Here is a 17,360-nt window from a genome sequence, read left to right as displayed (position 1 = left end):
TGTGGCTGGCAGGCGTGTGGGAAATGGAAGACCCTCCCCTTCTCCATGTGCTGGGGGGACAAGGAGCTCTCACCGTCTCCCAGCCTGGAATGAATTTGGTTCTACGCACCAGTATGTGACACATCATCTCCATATTGGTGCACAGAACAAAATTCATGGGGTGGGGGTGGGGCCGAGGGATTCGGAGTGTGGGAACTGGCTCAGGACTGGGACAGGGATGAGGTGCAGGGGGTGAGGGCTCTGGATTCTGGTGCGGGCTCTGGGGTGGGGGTGGGGATGTGGAGGTTGACGTGTGAGAGAGGGTTCAGGGCTAGGACAGAGGGATGGGGTGCGGAGGGGTGAGTGCTCTGGCTAGGCATGTGAGGGTTGGGACTGGGTATGAGGGGTTTGGGGTTCAGAGTGCAGTGGAGAGAGGACTCCCCCAGCCCTCTCTCACCACAGCAGTTTGGGGCCACGTCAGAGGCAGCTCTCCCCAGCCACGGCGGCTCCTGTGGTCCTGGGCCGGGCTGAGGGAGGGGTTCCTCTCCCCAGCAGCTCCAGTGGACCTGGGCGAAGCCGGGGGAGGGGCTCCTCTCCCTGCCTGCCTCCACAGCCCTCCATAGCCTGCAGTGCAGCTGCGTAGCCTGCGGGGAACACAGTTTCTGACCCCCGACCTCCCGTTAGCAGAGTGATTGCTAGTCCCTGAGTTCCCCCTTTGGGGCCAGGTTGTCTCATTCCCAGATAGTCTCGCATTGCTCCAGGCCGTGCTGAAAAGCATTTAGTGTTTGTACATTTTATCCCTTATGGGCCAGAATTAACTAGATGCTAAAAAGGTGGGAGAAGGGACAGTAAAATGTGGTGTTTTCGTTTTTGTGCTATTTCAGGGCAATGGGGCGAGTGCGAGAGATTCCCTCCTTCCCCTCTCACTGTCACGCTCCTCTCTCCACACAGCAGCCTCTGTCCCAGCCATGGAAAGTTTAATCTGCCTCCGTTCTATCCCTCCATCTCCCACGGTGTCACGTACCACCCTCTCCCTGGCTCTCCATGCTTAGGAGTCACAGCTTTGATGTCTATGATCTCAGTCAGACTCCGGAGGGCTGGAGAAGGAAGTGTCACAGTCCTGGAGTTGGCAGGGAAATCTCAATGAACTTCAAAGCACAGTTGGACCTTCAGATCTTATAGCCCCGTTTCCATCTATTGGTAAAATTGCTTCCCGGCTTTTTCTAGGTTTGGTCCCGATCATTTGTAGATGGGAAGGTTGTTTTCTCTTTCGTTCTCTTTCTTTTATGATGATGCTAAAACTTTTGTAACTAATACAGCCGAATAATGAGGCGAGAAGCGAAGCCGGTTTAGCCACTTGAGAAGAAAATGGGTAAATTTCTTCCCCTGATTTTGAGTCTTAAAGGATTCTCTGAGATTTCCATCAACAGGAAGAAAGGGGTAAACAAAGAAACTTACATGTCATCTGTAGCGCAGTGTGTAGCTCACTTATGCCACGGAGTTCCATGACCCAGCAAAGACTTCAAATATTAAGGATCCGAGTACAAGAAGCGGGGAAAGGGGTTCTGGCCCCATGTCTACTCAGGGCAGCAAGATCCCTTGAAAGACAACAGGAGCATCATTGAGCTGGGGGAGTGGTCCGAGCTGGAAGGCTTTCCAATGAGCATGGACTGCTGAAAACTTTTGGGTGAGAGAAATCCTTTTGCTTGTAAAGGTACGTCAACACTGCAAACTTAAGTTGACCTGTATTAGGTTGACTTATAACCACGCCAGTAATGACTGCGGTAGATGATGTCCACACTATCCTCCTTGGGTCGGTGGGGTGTGTCCTCACCAGGAGCACTTCCACCGACCTAGGAGGGGCAATGTGGGGAGCTGAGAGCCCGCTCTGTCAACTCCAGCAGCAGCTCTCTCCCAGGAACGTGGCTGCCCTACAAGCTCTGTGTGAATTGCTCCCCATCTAGGCCCCGTTCCCTGCTGGCTGCCGCCCTCCACTCCCTCTTCCCCAAAAAGAGCGAGGGAGGCCACCTGGAGCTTCTCCCTCCTCCGCCCCCCCTCCCCCCGCACCATTCCCCTCCCAGTTTGACACCAGACCATAAATAACTACTCTGAGAGCAGTCTTTAGTTGTGCACCCACTTTACAGTAATTTCATCTCAACCAGTGAATTCTTCCCTGCTGGTCAGAACTGAGTCTAACCCACCTGCCCCTGGTTCCTTCCTCCACCATCGGAAAGCAGAACTTGTCCCTGACGCGTTCCCAGCACTTCTGGCACAGTGGGTGCTGTTAGGGTGGCCAGGTGCCCGGTTTTCAACCATGAAGTCCAGTGGAAAAGGGGACCTGACAGTGTCCGATCACATCTACTGACCGGACAGCCAAAGTCGAGTAACTGCGGGTGGGGAGGCACTGGGTCATCACTCGCACCAGACCCGACTCAGCCGGGGCTGCCTCCTACCTGCACTGGGCAGCTGCAGCTCCCAGCCCCGGCTCCACAGACAAGCCCTTCCTGACCTAGGCAGGGAAGGGGGAAAGAGAAGTGGAGGGCGGGTAGGCCCTTGGAGGAAGAGGTGGAGTCGGAGCAGGGCCTTGGAGGGAAGAGGTGGGGCAGGGATGGGACCTTGGGGGGAAGAGGTGGGGCAGGGGAGGTTGCAGCACTCCGACTTGAGTGTCCATTTTTAAAATATTACCAAATTGGCAACCCGAGTCGCTAGCTGAGAGGTTGTGAAAATTTTTAGCAAACATAGAAATACCCTTTTTCACAGCAGCGGATTTACTAACTGCCAATAAAGAAATTATGGTTTTCATGTTTATAGGAGTAAGGGGATTGTTGGCCCCTTACTGAAACTTAATGAGTTGGCCATTAGTTAGGCCGTCTCCTAACCCCAAAAGAAAGGGGAAGGGCCAATGAGAAATGAAGATCTGAGACTGACAAGGGGTGGGGGGGGGGGGCAATGCTCTAGGTCAGCCTGATTGACAGGGCAGGCAGGCCAATGAGGAAGTCAGCATCCGGGGTCCTCTCCTTTGTGTAGGCTGGAGCTGGCTGGGCTAGAGCAGAGCAGGAGGGGCTAAGGAGAGAGGAGGGCTGGGCTGGGCTGGAGGCAGAGGGAAACTGGAGGAGCCGGGAGCAGTGAGCGAAGGGGACCCTGGACAAAGAGCCCAGGGCAAGGAGAGGCCCTCAGCCAAGAGGCCTTGCAGGCCAGACTGGGTGGGGGATCATAACCCTGACAGGAAGCAGCTGACGCTAGGAAGAAGGGTCCTACTACCTAGAGCCTGAGGCCAACACCTCAGTTAGTGTCCAAACCTGGGCATCCCTGCAGCACAGCCAGGGCCTGGCAGGAGGCCTGCGACGTGGGAGGGACAGACTGTGAACTGCCCTGGCATTCCAGAGAGGGTTGTTTGGGGTTCCACCCTACAGAGCGGGCTGACATGTTTTCCTTTCATCTTTCCCAGTTTTCTCCTTATTTTTGTATTACTTGCTGTTTAATAAATTGTATTTGTTCGTAACTCTGTGCAATGATGAAGGAAGCATCCAGAGTGGAGAGAACACCCCAGAATGGGGACAGCTGTCCTGAGTGATCACAAGATTGGGGGTCAAGCGCCTCAGGAGCCCTGGGCCCAGCCTTGGGGTTACTGGTCCAGAGTGGAAGCGGGCCGGGGGGTGGGGTCCTCGAGGTCATGCAGGCCTCTGGGTAAAGGACTCAGATCCTTTTGCTCTCCAGTTCCTCTGGGGCTCGGTAGAAGCCAGAAAAGTTCCCCACACTAGGAGGAGTGTTTCCCCCTCTTACCTCTGTGCATATTTGTTGGTTTCTAGTAAAGTTAATTGGGATTACAGGGGAAAGTGTCAGAGCGGGCACCAGCGAGAGTTGCTGGCCTCACTCTGAGGCCACCAAATCTGGTCGTGAGAACCCCTGGGCAAGATGCTCATGATGGTCCCTTGTGACCTTGGAGCCTGTGAGTGTAACAGGAGCCGGACACAGGGATGCTGACCCTTCGGCGAGTTTATCGCTAGGACCCAAGAGCGGCTGGGGGGCGGCTCTGGGGGGAGGATCGCGGGGCTCAGGCCCGGCCCAGGAAGTGAGTCGCAGCCGCTGCGGGGACTCCGGCTCCCAGGCTCCCGGCGAGATCCCCGAGCCCCGGCGGCTGGTGCTGGGAGCCCGGAGCCCGGAGCCCGGGCTGCAGCCGGGAGAGGGGAACCTCCCGCCGGGCCCTGCCCGCTGCTCCCCGGGAGCCTCTCCCAGGGCAGAGCCCCCAGCCCGGCCAGGGCCCCTTCCCGGCCCGGCCCCTGCCCCGGGGGCCCCGCTCGGAGGGAAGGTAAGAGAGACCCTCCCATCCCCCCCTTGCAGCGGGCCCCCCCCGTCACATCTGGGCTGCAGGGGGAGGAGGATAAAGAGGGGCCGGAGGCGGGGGCAGGGGATGCCGGGGGCAGGCTGGGATGGGGGCAGGGGTGCACTGAAGGGAAGATGGGGCAATGGAGGAGGATCGGGGGACTGTGGGGCTGAGGGGAGCGAGGTCGGGAATGGGGGAAGACGTGAGTGGGGGGCACTGCGAGGGAAAGGGGGGATGTGGGGAGGCGGGCGGGGGGAGATGCCAAGGCAGCTTCTCCGCCCCATGGGACACGAGGTGGGAGGGGCGGAGAGAAGCTCTTCTCAGCTTTGGGAGCGATCAGGGGACTAACCCCTCAGGGTACAGAAGCTACAAGGAAAAAACCCGCGCCACCCCCCCCCCCCCCACACACACACACCCCTGCCTCTGAGTGTGTTATTGTCAGACACCCCTGTGGTGACGGGGTCTGTGTGCCCTGAGTGGTGCGGGCTGCCCAGGGCCCTGGTCTGATTTCCCTGTAGGGTTCAGATCTCAGCCACACCAGAGTCAGACCGGAGTCACTGCTGGCTCCGGCAGGAGGGTGCGCGGATGGGCCAATGGGATCAGCCTCTTCCTGCCTGTCCCTGGGGGCTGCCGGGGAGTCCAGGGCAGCTCATTCTTCAGGTGATGCCACCAGAGGGCTGCAGCCATTGCTAAGGGAGAGGGGTTTACACTGCAATGAGGGGAAATCTCCCAAAGTGGCTCTTTTGGTTCTTTCCTTTTTTTAGCATTTGGCTCAGAGATGCTGTTACTGGGAGGGTCTGAAGAGTCTGGGGGGAATCGGGGTGTGACATGGACAGAAGACCCTTCTGTAACCTCCCTCTCGCCCCGACAGGCTGAGGAATCAGGTCCACGTTTCACCAAAGATCGGCCAGTCTTTCAGGGGACAGAGAAGGGAAATGGCTGTGTTGGAGCCAGCTCAGGTAGGGGATTTTCAGGGAGCTGCTGGGTTGGGGAGGGAGGAGACAGGGTTTCATAAACCTACTGATTTACTAAGTAGGCCCATTGTGGCAGGGAAAGGGGGTGGAGACATTCCCCCAGTTCTCAGGCAGGATATAACCACCTCGGCAGGGCTGGGAACATTTTCCAGGCTCCCAGTGCTGGAGCCTGACCCCACTTGCCCGGGGCTGCTGTGAAATACGAAGGGAAGCTGTCGGGATTCCTGTCCCTGTCCCCGGCTCAGAGCTCTGCTTCCTGTACCAGTCTGTGGCTGGCAGGCGTGTGGGAAATGAGAAGATCCTGGCGTGCTCCGTGTCGTGGGGCGGACAGGGAGCTCTCACCTTCTCCACCCCCTGAAGCCTCCTGGCTGCTCTGAGCAGGGTGGGGGTGGGATTTTGCTACTCTGGCCCTCCTACAGCTTCACCTTTTTTTTTCCTTTCCCATGAGTAGTGGGATTGTGGCTCGGGCAGCAGATGCTGAGTGGGGGACTCTTGGTGTTTCAGATGCTGGTGACCTTCGAGGAGGTGGCTATTTATTTCACCCAGGGGCAGGGGGCTCTGCTGGACCCCGCTCAGAGAGCCCTCTACAGGGACGTCATGCAGGAGAACTACGAGACGGTGACCTCGCTAGGTAAGGGATTCCCGTCCCCTCACTTATTAGAAGCTGTGGGGTCTGCGTGTCTTAATGTGGTCAGGTTCTTCCCTGCTCAGTTCGAGCAGAGGCGAATGGGTTCCATAATGCACAGCTGCCATGTGAGAAGTACATGCATATCAGTGCCCTCTCCACTGGGACACGGGAGTCAAAACCCAATGGACAAGCTAAACCATCCCCACCCCTCCAGCTTTCAAAGGGGCATAAATCCGCATTGTCTTGTCTGTGTTGTTTCTTGGCTGCACATACAATCTCTGTTCATCTCCCTCCTTGGGAATAGCTCCAGGCATGGGGAGGGCTCTGGGCTGTGCAGGTTTAGAAAGAGGCAGGGGCTTAAGTGCAGACCTGTGTGTGAGTCAGCAAGGCCCCCAGAGCGCACAGATCCTGGGAACGCCTAGTGAGGGTGTAGTAATAATTCAACTAACCTCCCCAGAAAATGTCCTCTGTGCAAGGGGGTCAGTGACCCTGTTCCCATCCTCTTGGAATCCACCTTCCTCCAGCAGAGCACAGGGACAGGATCCACTCATGGAATGTCCTTTGTGACAGATCCTCCACCAATGCTCCATGCACCCTGATCCGGACTCATTTCACCTTCTGCACAGGATTTCCCATTCCCAAACCTGAGCTTATCGCCCGGCTGGAACGAGGGGAAGAGCTGTGGGTGTCCGATCTCCAGGATTTCAAGGACAGAAGACTTCGGAGATGCACCAGCACAGGTGAGGCCTGACAGAGAAACCATCTAGGGAATGAAGGAAAAAGTTGAGAATCCCAAAATATGATGTGAGTAACGCCCTCAGTTCTTCTTCATCTCACCGAGAGCAGGGCTATGGTCAGCAGATATTGCTCACGCCATTCCACTCTTCCCCTCTCTCCTTCCTTATAAGTGTTAGGGTGGGATGTGGAGGCAGAATCCAATTGCTCAGTCTTTGTGTTGGCTTTTCCCTCAGTGCTATTCCTCTTTCTCCCCAGCCCAATGACTCCTCTCTGGATTGTGTCTTTCCCAGCAGGTGCTGAGCGAGCGAGTGAGAAGAAGGAGGGGAATCATCATGAGGCAGCTCCTGGGGAAGTGGAACCACAGGGGACCTTTTTGGGAAGAGCTGAAGGGAATTCTTCCCATTGCTGGAATCAGGGAGAAGCCTGGGGAAATTGGCACAGGTCAGAGAGGCTTCTGATAAACCAACCCAGGAAGAAAGTGGATGAATCTCTTAACGGTGGGGGAGGAGACGAGAATCCCAGAGAGCAGCAGACAAATCCCAAGGAAGAGACACCCTGGCACTGCCTTGAGTGTGGGAAAGGATTCATTGTGAGATCACAACTTGTTACACATCAGACAGTCCATATGGGAGAGAAACCATTTCAATGCTTGGACAGTGGGGAAAGCTTCAGTAAGCTCAGAGATCTTAATAACCATGGGAGAAGCCACACTGTAGACAAGCCCATTCAATGCGTTGAATGCGGGAAATGTTTCAGTTCAAAGTCAGCACTAAATTCACAGGAGAAAAGCCACACAGGAGAGAGACCCCACAAGTGCTTGGACTGTGGGAAAAGTTTCAAGCAGAAATCAGTCCTTGTTAGTCATCAGGCAATCCACACAGGAGAGAGACCCCACAAGTGCTTGGACTGTGGGAAAAGTTTCATACGAAGGTCAACACTTGTTCAACATCAGGTAATCCACACAGGAAAGAGACCCCATAAGTGCTTGGAGTGTGGGAAAAGTTTTACATGGAGGTCAGACCTTGTTATTCATGAGGCAATCCACACAGGAGAGAGACCCCATAAATGCTTGGATTGTGGGAAAAGTTTCATAAAGAGGTCACACCTTGTTAAACATAACGCAATCCACACAGGAGAGAGACCCCATAAATGCTTGGATTGTGGGAAAAGTTTCATACACAGGTCAGACATTGTTAGACATCAGGCAATCCACACAGGAGCAAGACCCCACAAGTGCTTGCACTGTGGGAAAAGTTTCAAGCGGAAATCAGACATTGTAACTCATCAGGCAATCCACACAGGAGAGAGACCCCACAAGTGCTTGGACTGTGGGAAAAGTTTCACAGCAAGGTCAAACCTTCTTAAACATAAAACAATTCACAAAGGAGAAAGATCCCATAAGTGCTTGGACTGTGGGAAAAGTTTCACTTCAAGATCAGCCCTTGGTTATCATCAGAAAAGCCACACAGGAGAGAGACCCCACAAGTGCTTTGACTGTGGGAAAAGTTTCAAGCTGAAATCAGTCCTTGTTAGTCATCAGGCAATCCACACAGGAGAGAGACCCCACAAGTGCTTTGACTGTGGGAAAAGTTTCAAGCAGAGGTCAGTACTTGTAAAACATCGGGCAGTCCACACAGGAGAGAGACCCCACAAGTGCTTTGATTGTGGGAAACGTTTCAAGCAGAGGTCACACCTTGTTAAACATCAGGCAATCCACACAGGAGAAAGACCCCACAAGTGCTTGGACTGTGGGAAAAGTTTCAGATGGAGGTCAGACCTTGTTATTCATCAGGCAATCCACACAGGAGCAAGACCCCACAAGTGCTTGCACTGTGGGAAAAGTTTCAAGCGGAAATCAGGCCTTGTTAGTCATCAGGCAATCCACACAGGAGAGAGACCCCATAAATGCTTGGACTGTGGGAAAAGTTTCACAGAGAGGTCAACCCTTGTTAAACATCAGGCAATCCACACAGGAGAAAGACCCCACAAGTGCTTGGACTGTGGAAAAAGTTTCACTTGGAAATCAGCCCTTCGTAATCATCAGAAAATCCATACAGGAGAGAGACCCCATAAATGCTTGGAGTGTGGGAAAAGTTTCACAGAGAGGTCAACCCTTGTTAAACATCAGGCAATCCACACAGGAGAAAGATCCCATAAGTGCTTGGACTGTGGGAAAAGTTTCAAGCGGAAGTCACACTTTGTTAATCATCAGGCAATCCACACAAGAGGAAGACCCCATAAGTGCTTGGACTGTGGGAAAAGTTTCACATGGCGGTCACACCTTGTTAATCATCAGGCAATCCACACAGGAGAAAGACCCCACAAGTGCTTGGACTGTGGGAAAAGTTTCACTTGGAAATCAGCCCTTGGTTATCATCAGAAAATCCATACAGGAGAGAGACCCCACAAGTGCTTGGACTGTGGGAAAAGTTTCATACGGACGTCAGACCTCGTTAAACATGGAAGAATCCACACAAGATGTAAACTTCTGTGACGCATGGCAAGAAAGGGTTAAGCAACTTGTATGTAATTGACTCAGATTCAACTTTTAGAGAGAGATTTTAAAAGTGTTTCCACCTTCATGAAGCTAGAGTTTGAAATGAAAACATTTTAAAGACTTGGAAGAGGCGTAACTGTAGTGATCTATGTTTAGCTATATCTTTTTAGAGGTTAATAATTTATGCAAAGGGTTCCTGTATTCTGCTAATTTAGTGATTATACCCATCGCCCCTGTCACCTGCCCAATTCCAGCTCACTCTCCTTGAAATCACTGGGGTTAGGGGCTGAAGGATGGAGGGAATGTTTATAGCTGAAATCACCGAAATGTGTTTTGCAAGGTGGCCATATATGTGCTTGTGAGAGCGGGGCGTAAATGACCACACATACAAAGAAGGTGGGGCCAATGAAACACATTTGAGAACCACTGGTCTACACTCTTATGGTCACCACGATTACAAAAGGATAAATCTTTTCCAAAGTATGTCTCGTGAAGTATCATAGGGAAAGTTATCATGTGCTGAATATTATTGTCCTGTTAAACTGTGTCTCTCAGCGCTGTCCATGGAGCTCTGAGAGTTTGCTGTATGTTTGTTACATGCTGGAAAGCTGGAAAACGCCCAAAGACTAACTCTTCAGAGACAATGGTACCTGCAGACCAGCTAGGTGCTAAGTGGCCATTAATTGCTTAGCCGGCCATTCACCCGCTGTGGAGCTGTGAACAAGAGAGTTACAATTCACCAGAAGGAGGGCTGGACGCTCACTTTGGCCACAGACTGATTGTTGCCGGCCCCCTGGCTGGAGCTTGAACCTCAAAGAGGAGAATGGTATAAAAGCAGAAGGGAGAATTGCCTCCATTTTCACCACTCCTCTCCCATCTTTACAGAAGTCAAGGTTATGCCTTGAAAGGCCACAGGGGCCTTGGACTGGAGAGGACGCACCAAGGCGGGAAGGAAATCTGTCCTGGGTACTAAGAACTAACTAGTTTTGACCTTTCACATCTTTCTCCCTTGTGATCCCTGAAAACCTCCTTTTTTCAGTTAATAAACTGATTTTAGTGTTTTGTCTGGACCTGTGTGTTTTCCTTGAAGTGTTTGGGGGATTTGACTTGAGAGAACAAGGCTGTCACCTAATCCGACCCCTTTGTGTGGGGGGATGACCCACTAATTATTGAGTTTGTCCAGCACAGTGAACAGACTGAGCAGTCCAAGATGCAGATTCCCGGGCTGCAAGGCTGGGAGTAGAAAAGTGGCTGATGTTGCTGAGTCATTTAGTAACTTCATGAGTGTCTGGCTAGTCACACTCAGTACAGTGCAGCCAGGAGTGAGTTTGAATGCTACTGGCTGTGTGTGAGCAGAGCGTGGAGGGGTTTGTTGTTCACACAGCAATGCAGCAGGGTGGATTTGATTTAAATCATGATTTAAATCACTAGTCTGGAAGACTCGATTTAATCATGGTATTCTACAGAAAAGTACATTCTTGGTTTTTATAATCTTAATAGATCATAGAATCCTAGAATATCAGGGTTGGAAGGGAACTCAGGAGGTCATCTAGTCCAACCCCCTGCTCAAAGCAGAACCGATCCCCAATTAAATCGTCCCAGCCAGAGCTTTGTCAAGCCTGACCTTAAAAACCTCTAAGGAAGGAGATTCTACCACCTCCCTAGGTAACGCATTCCAGTGTTTCACCACCCTCCTAGTGAAAAAGTTTTTCCTAATATCCAACCTAAATCTCCCCCACTGCAACTTGAGACCATTACTCCTTGTCCTGTCATCCGCTACCACTGAGAATAGTCTAGATCCATCCTCTTTGGAACCACCATTCAGGGAGTTGAAAGCAGCTATCAAATCTCCTCTCATTCTTCTCTTCTGTAGACTAAATAATCCCAGATCCCTCAGCCTCTCCTCCTAAGTCATGTGTTCCAGTCCCCTAATCATTTTTGTTGCCCTCCGCTGAACTCTCTCCAATATTTCCACATCCTTCTTGTAGTGTGGGGCCCAAAACTGGACACAGTACTCCAGAAGAGGCCTCACCAATGTCAAATAGAGGGGAACGATCACGTCCCTCAATCTGTTGGCAATTCCCCCTACTTATACATCCCAAAATGCCATTGGCCTTCTTGGCTACAAGGGCACACTGTTGACTGATATCCAGCTTCTCGTCCACTGTAACCCCTAGGTCCTTTTCTGCAGAACTGCTGCCTAGCCATTCGGTCCCTAGTCTGTAGCGGTGCATTACATTCTTCCGTCCTAAGTGCAGGACTCTGCACTTGTCCTTGTTGAACCTCATGAGATTTTTTTTGGCCCAATCCTCCAATTTGTCTAGGTCCCTCTGTATCCTATCGCTACCCTCCAGCGTATCTACCGCTCCTCCCAGTTTAGTGTCGTCTGCAAACTTGCTGAGGGTGCAATCCACACCAGCCTCCAGATCATTAATGAAGATATTGAACAAAACCGGCCCCAGGACCGACCCTTGGGGCACTCCGCTTGATACTGGCTGCCAACTAGACATGGAGCCATTGATCACTACTTGCTGAGCCCAACAATCTAGCCAATTTTCTAGCCACCTTATAGTGCATTCGTCCAGCCCATACTTCTTTAACTTGCTGACAAGAAGACTGTGGGAGACAGTGTCAAAAGCTTTGCTAAAGTCAAGGAACACCACGTCCACTGCTTTCCCTTCATCCACAGAACCAGTTATCTCGTCATAGGAAAGTTGTAGGAAAGTTGCCAGGCAGTCTCCTGTTCATAATTGTTAGGGGAAATTAACCTAGTTAGCATATGTGACTCCATTTTGGGTTTCCTCTCGGCCATTAACTAGAAGTGAGCACATCACGTACCAAGGAAGGAGGATCCTTCAGAGTGGACAGCTGAAAAGTTTCAAGATAAGGGAAACAAAGGAGACAGGAACTAGCGGACATGCCTGAAATAGCTGCTAATTCAGCGTTTTTGCAGGGGGAAAGTGGCTGCAGGGGATTGGTGATAGATAAGGAGAAGGCCTGTTTATTGGGTTAGGTGCCCGCTCTCCCCACGCCCCGCCCCAGGCACACAGGCAGGATGTTTTGCCAACAGTATATAATCTTTGTGTAACCTGTAATCGGGGTCCCGTTCTGCAGTCTGTCTTTATTTGGTTGCCTCAGCTTAGAAACGAGCTGTACGTGTCCTAACTGGAATAATTCGTAACAGTTGCTGTGAAATATGAAGGGAAGCTGTCGGGATTCCTGTCCCCGTCCCCGGCTCAGAGCTCTGCTTCCCATCTCAGCCTGTGGCTGGCAGGCGTGTGGGAAATGAGAAGACCCTCCCCTTCTCCGAGTGCTGGGGGAACAAAGAGCTCTCACCCTCTCCCAGCCCCTGGAGCCTCCTGGCTGCTCTGAGCAGGGTGCCTGTGGGATTCTGCTACTCTGGCCCTTCTCTCTTTTCTTTCTTTGCCATAATTAGTGGGATTGTGGCAGGGGCAGCAGGTGCTGAGTGTGGGACTCTTGTTGTTTCAGATGCCGGTGACCTTCGAGGAGGTGGCTGTGTATTTCACCCAGGGGCAGGGGGCTCTGCTGGACCCCGCTCAGCATCTGATGTGTTCTGACCAGTGTTCCCTCAGTTTTTACGTCCAAGCGCGGAATGAATTTGGTTCTACGCACCAGTATGTGACTCATCATCTCCATATTGGTGCACAGAACAAATGTGGTGGGGGCGGGGCCAAGGGATTCGGAGTGTGGGAACTGGCTCAGGACTGGGACAGGGATGAGGTGCAGGGGTTGAGGGCTCTGGATTCAGGTGCGGGCTCTGGGGTGGGGCTGGGGATGTGGAGGTTGACGTGTGAGAGGGGGTTCAGGGCTGGGACAGAGGGATGGGGTGCGGAGGGGTGAGTGCTCTGGCTAGGCATGTGGGGGCTGGGACTGGGGATGAGGGGTTTGGGGTTCAGACTGCAGTGGAGAGAGGACTCTCCCAGCCCTCTCTCACCACAGGAGTTTGGGGCCAGGTCAGAGGCAGCTCTCCCCAGCCATGGCGGCTCCTGTGGTCCTGGGCCGGGCTGAGGGAGGGGTTCTTCTCCCCAGCAGCTCCAGTGGACCTGGGCCAAGCCTGGGGAGGGGCTCCTCTCCCTGCCTGCCTCCATGGCCCTCCATAGCCTGCAGTGCAGCTGCGTAGCCTGCAGGGAACACAGTTTCTGACCCCCAAGCTCCCATTAGCAGAGTGATTGCTAGTCCCTGAGTTCCCCCTTTGGGGCCAGGTTGTCTCATTCCCAGATAGTCTCGCATTGCTCCAGGCCGTGCTGAAAAGCATTTAGTGTTTGTACATTTTATCCCTTATGGGCCAAAATTAACTAGATGCTAAAAAGGTGGGAGATGGGACAGTAAAATGTGGTGTTTTCGCTTTTGTGCTATTTCAGGGTAATGGGGCGAGTTCGAGAGATGCCCTCCTTCCCCTCTCACTGTCACGCTCCTCTCTCCACACAGCAGCCTCTGTCCCAGCCATGGAAAGTTTAACCTGCCTCCGTTGTATCCCTCCATCTCCCACGGTGTCACGTACCACCCTCTCCCTGGCTCTCCATGCTTAGGAGTCACAGCTTTGATGTCTGTGATCTTAGTCAGACTCCAGAGGGCTGGAGAAGGAAGTGTCACAGACCTGGAGTGGGCAGGGAAATCTCAATGAACTTCAAAGCACAGTTGGACCTTCAGATCTTATAGCCCCGTTTCCACCTATTGGTAAAATTGCTCCCCGGCTTTTTCTAGGTTTGGTGCAGATCATTTGTAGATGGGAAGGTTGTTTTCTCTTTCGTTCTCTTTCTTTTATGATGATTCTAAAACTTTTGTAACTAATACAGCTGAATAATGAGGCGAGAAGCGAAGCCGGTTTAGCCACTTGAGAAGAAAATGGGTAAATTTCTTCCCCTGATTTTGAGTCTTAAAGGATTCTCTGAGATTTCCATCAACAGGAAGAAAGGGGTAAACAAAGAAACTTACAATTCATCTGTAGTACAGTGTGTAGGTCACTTATGCCATGGAGTTCCCTGACCCCATGACCCAGCAAAGACTTTTCAAGTATAAAGGATCCGAGTAGAAGAAGCGGGGACAGGGGTTCCGGCCCCATGTCTACTCAGGGCAGCAAGATCCCTTGAAAGACAACAGGAGCATCATTGAGCTGGGGGAGTGGTCCGAGCTGGAAGGCTTTCCAATGAGCTTGGACTGCTGAAAGCTTTTGGGTGAGAGAAATCCTTTTGTTTATAAGGGTACGTCAACACTGCAAACTTAAGTTGACCTGTATTAGGTTGACTTATAACCACTCCAGTAATGAGTGCAGTAGATGATGTCCACACTGTCCTCCTTGGGTCGGTGGGGTGTGTCCTCACCAGGAGCACTTCCACCGACCTAGGAGGGGCAATGTGGGGAGCTGAGAGCCCGCTCTGTCAACTCCAGCAGCAGCTCTCTCCCAGGAACGTGGCTGCCCTACAAGCTCTGTGTGAATTGCTCCCCATCTAGGCCCCGTTCCCTGCAGGGCTGCCGCCCTCCACTCCCTCTTCCCCATAAAGAGTGCGGGAGGCCACCTGGAGCTTCTCCCTCCCCCGGCTCCCACCCCCCCGCCCTCACCATTCCCCTCCCAGTTTGACACCAGACCATAGATAACTACTCTGAGAGCAGTCTTTAGTTGTGCACCCACTTTACAGTAATTTCATCTCGACCAATGAATTCTTCCCTGCTGGTCAGAACTGAGTCTAACCCACCTGCCCCCTGGTTCCTTTCTCCACCATCGGAAATCAGAACTTGTCCCTGACGCGTTCCCAGCACTTCTTGCACAGTGGGTGCTGTTAGGGTGGCCAGGTGCCCGGTTTTCAACCATGAAGTCCAGTGGAAAAGGGGACCTGACAGTGTCCGATCACATCTACTGACGACAGCCAAAGTCGAGTTACTGCGGGTGGGGAGGCACTCGGTCACCACTCGCATCAGACCCGACTCAGCCGGGGCTGCCTCCTACCTGCACTGGGCAGCTGCAGCTCCCAGCCCCGGCTCCACAGACAAGCCCTTCCTGACCTAGGCAGGGAAGGGGGAAAGAGAAGTGGAGGGCGGGTAGACCCTTGGAGGAAGAGGTGGAGTTGGAGCAGGGCCTTGGAGGGAAGAGATGGGGCAGGGATGGGACCTTGGGGGGCAGAGGCGGGGCAGGGGAGGTTGCAGCACTCCGACTTGAGTGTCCATTTTAAAAATATTACCAAATTGGCAACCCGAGTCGCTAGCTGAGAGGTTGAGAAAATTTTTAGCAAACATAGAAATACCCTTTTTCACAGCAGCGGATTTACTAACTGCCAATAAAGAAATTATGATTTTCATGTTTATAGGAGTAAGGGGATTGTTGGCCCCTTACTGAAACTTAATGGGTTGGCCATTAGTTAGGCCGTCTCCGAACACCAAAAGAAAGGGGAAGGGCCAATGAGAAATGAAGACCCTGAGACTGACGGGGGCGGGGGGCGGAATGCTGTAGGTCAGGCTGATTGACAGGGCAGGCAGGCCAATGAGGGAGTCAGCAGCCAGGTCCTCTCCTTTGTGTCAGCTGGAGCTGGCTGGGCTAGAGCAGAGCAGGAGGGGCTAAGGAGAGAGGAGGGCTGGGCTGGGCTGGAGGCAGAGGGAAACTGGAGCAGCCGGGAGCAGTGAGTGAAGGGGACCCTGGGCAAAGGGCCCAGGGCAAGGAGAGGCCCTCAGCCAAGAGGCCTTGCAGGCCAAACTGGGTGGGGGATCATAACCCTGACAGGAAGCAGCTGACGCTAGGAAGAAGGGTCCTTCTACCTAGAGCCTGAGGCCAACACCAGAGTTAGTGTCCAACCCTGGGCATCCCTGCAGCACAGTCCAGGCCTGGGCAGGAGGCCTGGGACGTGGGAGGGACAGACTGCGAAGTGCCCTGGCATTCCAGAGAGGGTTGTTTGGGGTTCCCCCCCACAGAGCCGGGTGACATGTTTTCCTTTCATCTTTCCCAGTTTTCTCCTTATTTTTGTATTACTTGCTGTTTAATAAATTGTATTTGTTCGTAACTCTGTGCAATGATGAAGGAAGCATCCAGAGTGGAGAGAACACCCCAGAATGGGGACAGCTGTCCTGAGTGATCACAAGATTGGGGGTCAAGCGCCTCAGGAGCCCTGGGCCCAGCCTTGGGGTTACTGGTCCAGAGTGGAAGCGGCGGGGGGAAAGGGGTCCTCGAGGTCATGCAGGCCTCTGGGTAAAGGACTCAGATCCTTTTGCTTGCCAGTTCCTCTGGGGCTCGGTAGAAGCCAGAAAAGTTCCCCACACTAGGAGGAGTGTTTCCCCCTCTTACCTCTGTGCATATTTGTTGGTTTCTAGTAAAGTTAATTGGGATTATAGGGGTAAGTGTCAGAGCGGACACCAGCGAGAGTTGCTGGCCTCACTCTGAGGCCACCAAATCTGGTCGTGAGAACCCCTGGGCAAGATGCTCATGATGGTCCCTTGTGACCTTGGAGCCTGTGAGTGTAACAGGAGCGGGACACAGGGATGCTGATCCTTAGTTGAGTTGACCGCTAGGACCCAGGAGCGGCTGGGGGGCGGCTCTGGGGGGAGCGATCGCGGGGCTCAGGCCCGGCCGCAGAAAGTGACTCGCAGCCGCTGCGGGGACTCCGGCTCCCAGGCTCCCGGCGAGATCCCCGAGCCCCGGCGGCTGGTGCTGGGAGCCCGGAGCCCGGGCTGCAGCCGGGAGAGGGGAATCTCCAGCCGGGCCCTGCCCGCTGCTCCCCGCGAAACTCTCCCAGGGCAGAGCCCCCAGCCCGGCCAGGGCCCCTTCGCTCGGAGGGAAGGTAAGAGAGACCCGCCCCCGGAGCGGTGCCCCCGCGTCACACCGGGCTGCAGGGGGAGGAGGATAAAGAGGGGCCGGAGGCGGGTGCAGGGGATGCCGGGGGCAGGCTGGGATGGGGGCAGGGGTGCACTGGAGGGAAGATGGGGCGATGCAGGAGGATCGGGGGGATTGTGGGGCTGAGGGGAGCGAGGCTGGAATGGGGGAAGATGTGAGTGGGGGGCACTGCGAGGGAAAGGGGGGATGTGGGGAGGCGGGCGGGAGGAGATGCCAAGGCAGCTTTTCCGCCCCACGGGACACGAGGTGGGAGGGGCGGAGAGAAGCTCTTCTCCTGAAACTGGTCAAACCAGCTTTGGGAGCGATCAGGGGACTAACCCCTCAGGGCGCAGAAGCTACAAAGCAAAAACCGGGTGTGTCCCCCCCCACACACACACACACAC

The 17,360-nt window shown here is 53.6% G+C and overlaps 3 protein-coding genes across 9 annotated transcripts in view; 2 read left to right on the top strand and 1 right to left on the bottom strand.

The window, feature by feature from the left end:
- Positions 1–10,210, top strand: part of LOC102933342 (zinc finger protein 665-like) — a 33,596-nt gene extending 23,386 nt beyond the window's left edge. Inside the window, exon 4 of the transcript XR_006285705.1 lies at positions 9,537–10,210. The gene's annotated coding sequence lies outside the window, so the exon portion shown is untranslated. The remainder of the gene's footprint in view (positions 1–9,536) is intronic.
- Positions 1–17,360, bottom strand: part of LOC114022341 (zinc finger protein OZF) — a 793,526-nt gene that overhangs the window by 500,273 nt on the left and 275,893 nt on the right. The gene's annotated exons all lie outside the window — the stretch shown is intronic.
- Positions 279–10,210, top strand: LOC119567577 (zinc finger protein 850-like). Of its 2 annotated transcripts, none has more exons than XM_043528013.1 (5): positions 279–1,351; positions 5,080–5,262; positions 5,782–5,908; positions 6,476–6,645; positions 10,026–10,210. In XM_043528013.1, exons 1-5 carry the CDS (start codon positions 1,348–1,350, stop codon positions 10,043–10,045), a joined length of 504 nt encoding a protein of 167 aa, XP_043383948.1. In that variant the 5' UTR covers positions 279–1,347; the 3' UTR covers positions 10,046–10,210. The 2 variants fall into 2 exon arrangements, with proteins under 2 accessions (XP_043383948.1, XP_043383947.1); XM_043528012.1 differs by lacking the exon at positions 279–1,351 and adding an exon at positions 4,093–4,288 and having other exon boundaries at positions 5,175–5,262; positions 6,532–6,645; positions 6,937–10,210.

The sequence above is a fragment of the Chelonia mydas genome, chromosome 14, assembly GCF_015237465.2.
Source record: "Chelonia mydas isolate rCheMyd1 chromosome 14, rCheMyd1.pri.v2, whole genome shotgun sequence".
Taxonomy (NCBI): domain Eukaryota; kingdom Metazoa; phylum Chordata; order Testudines; family Cheloniidae; genus Chelonia; species Chelonia mydas.
This window is presented reverse-complemented; position numbering and strand designations above follow the sequence as displayed.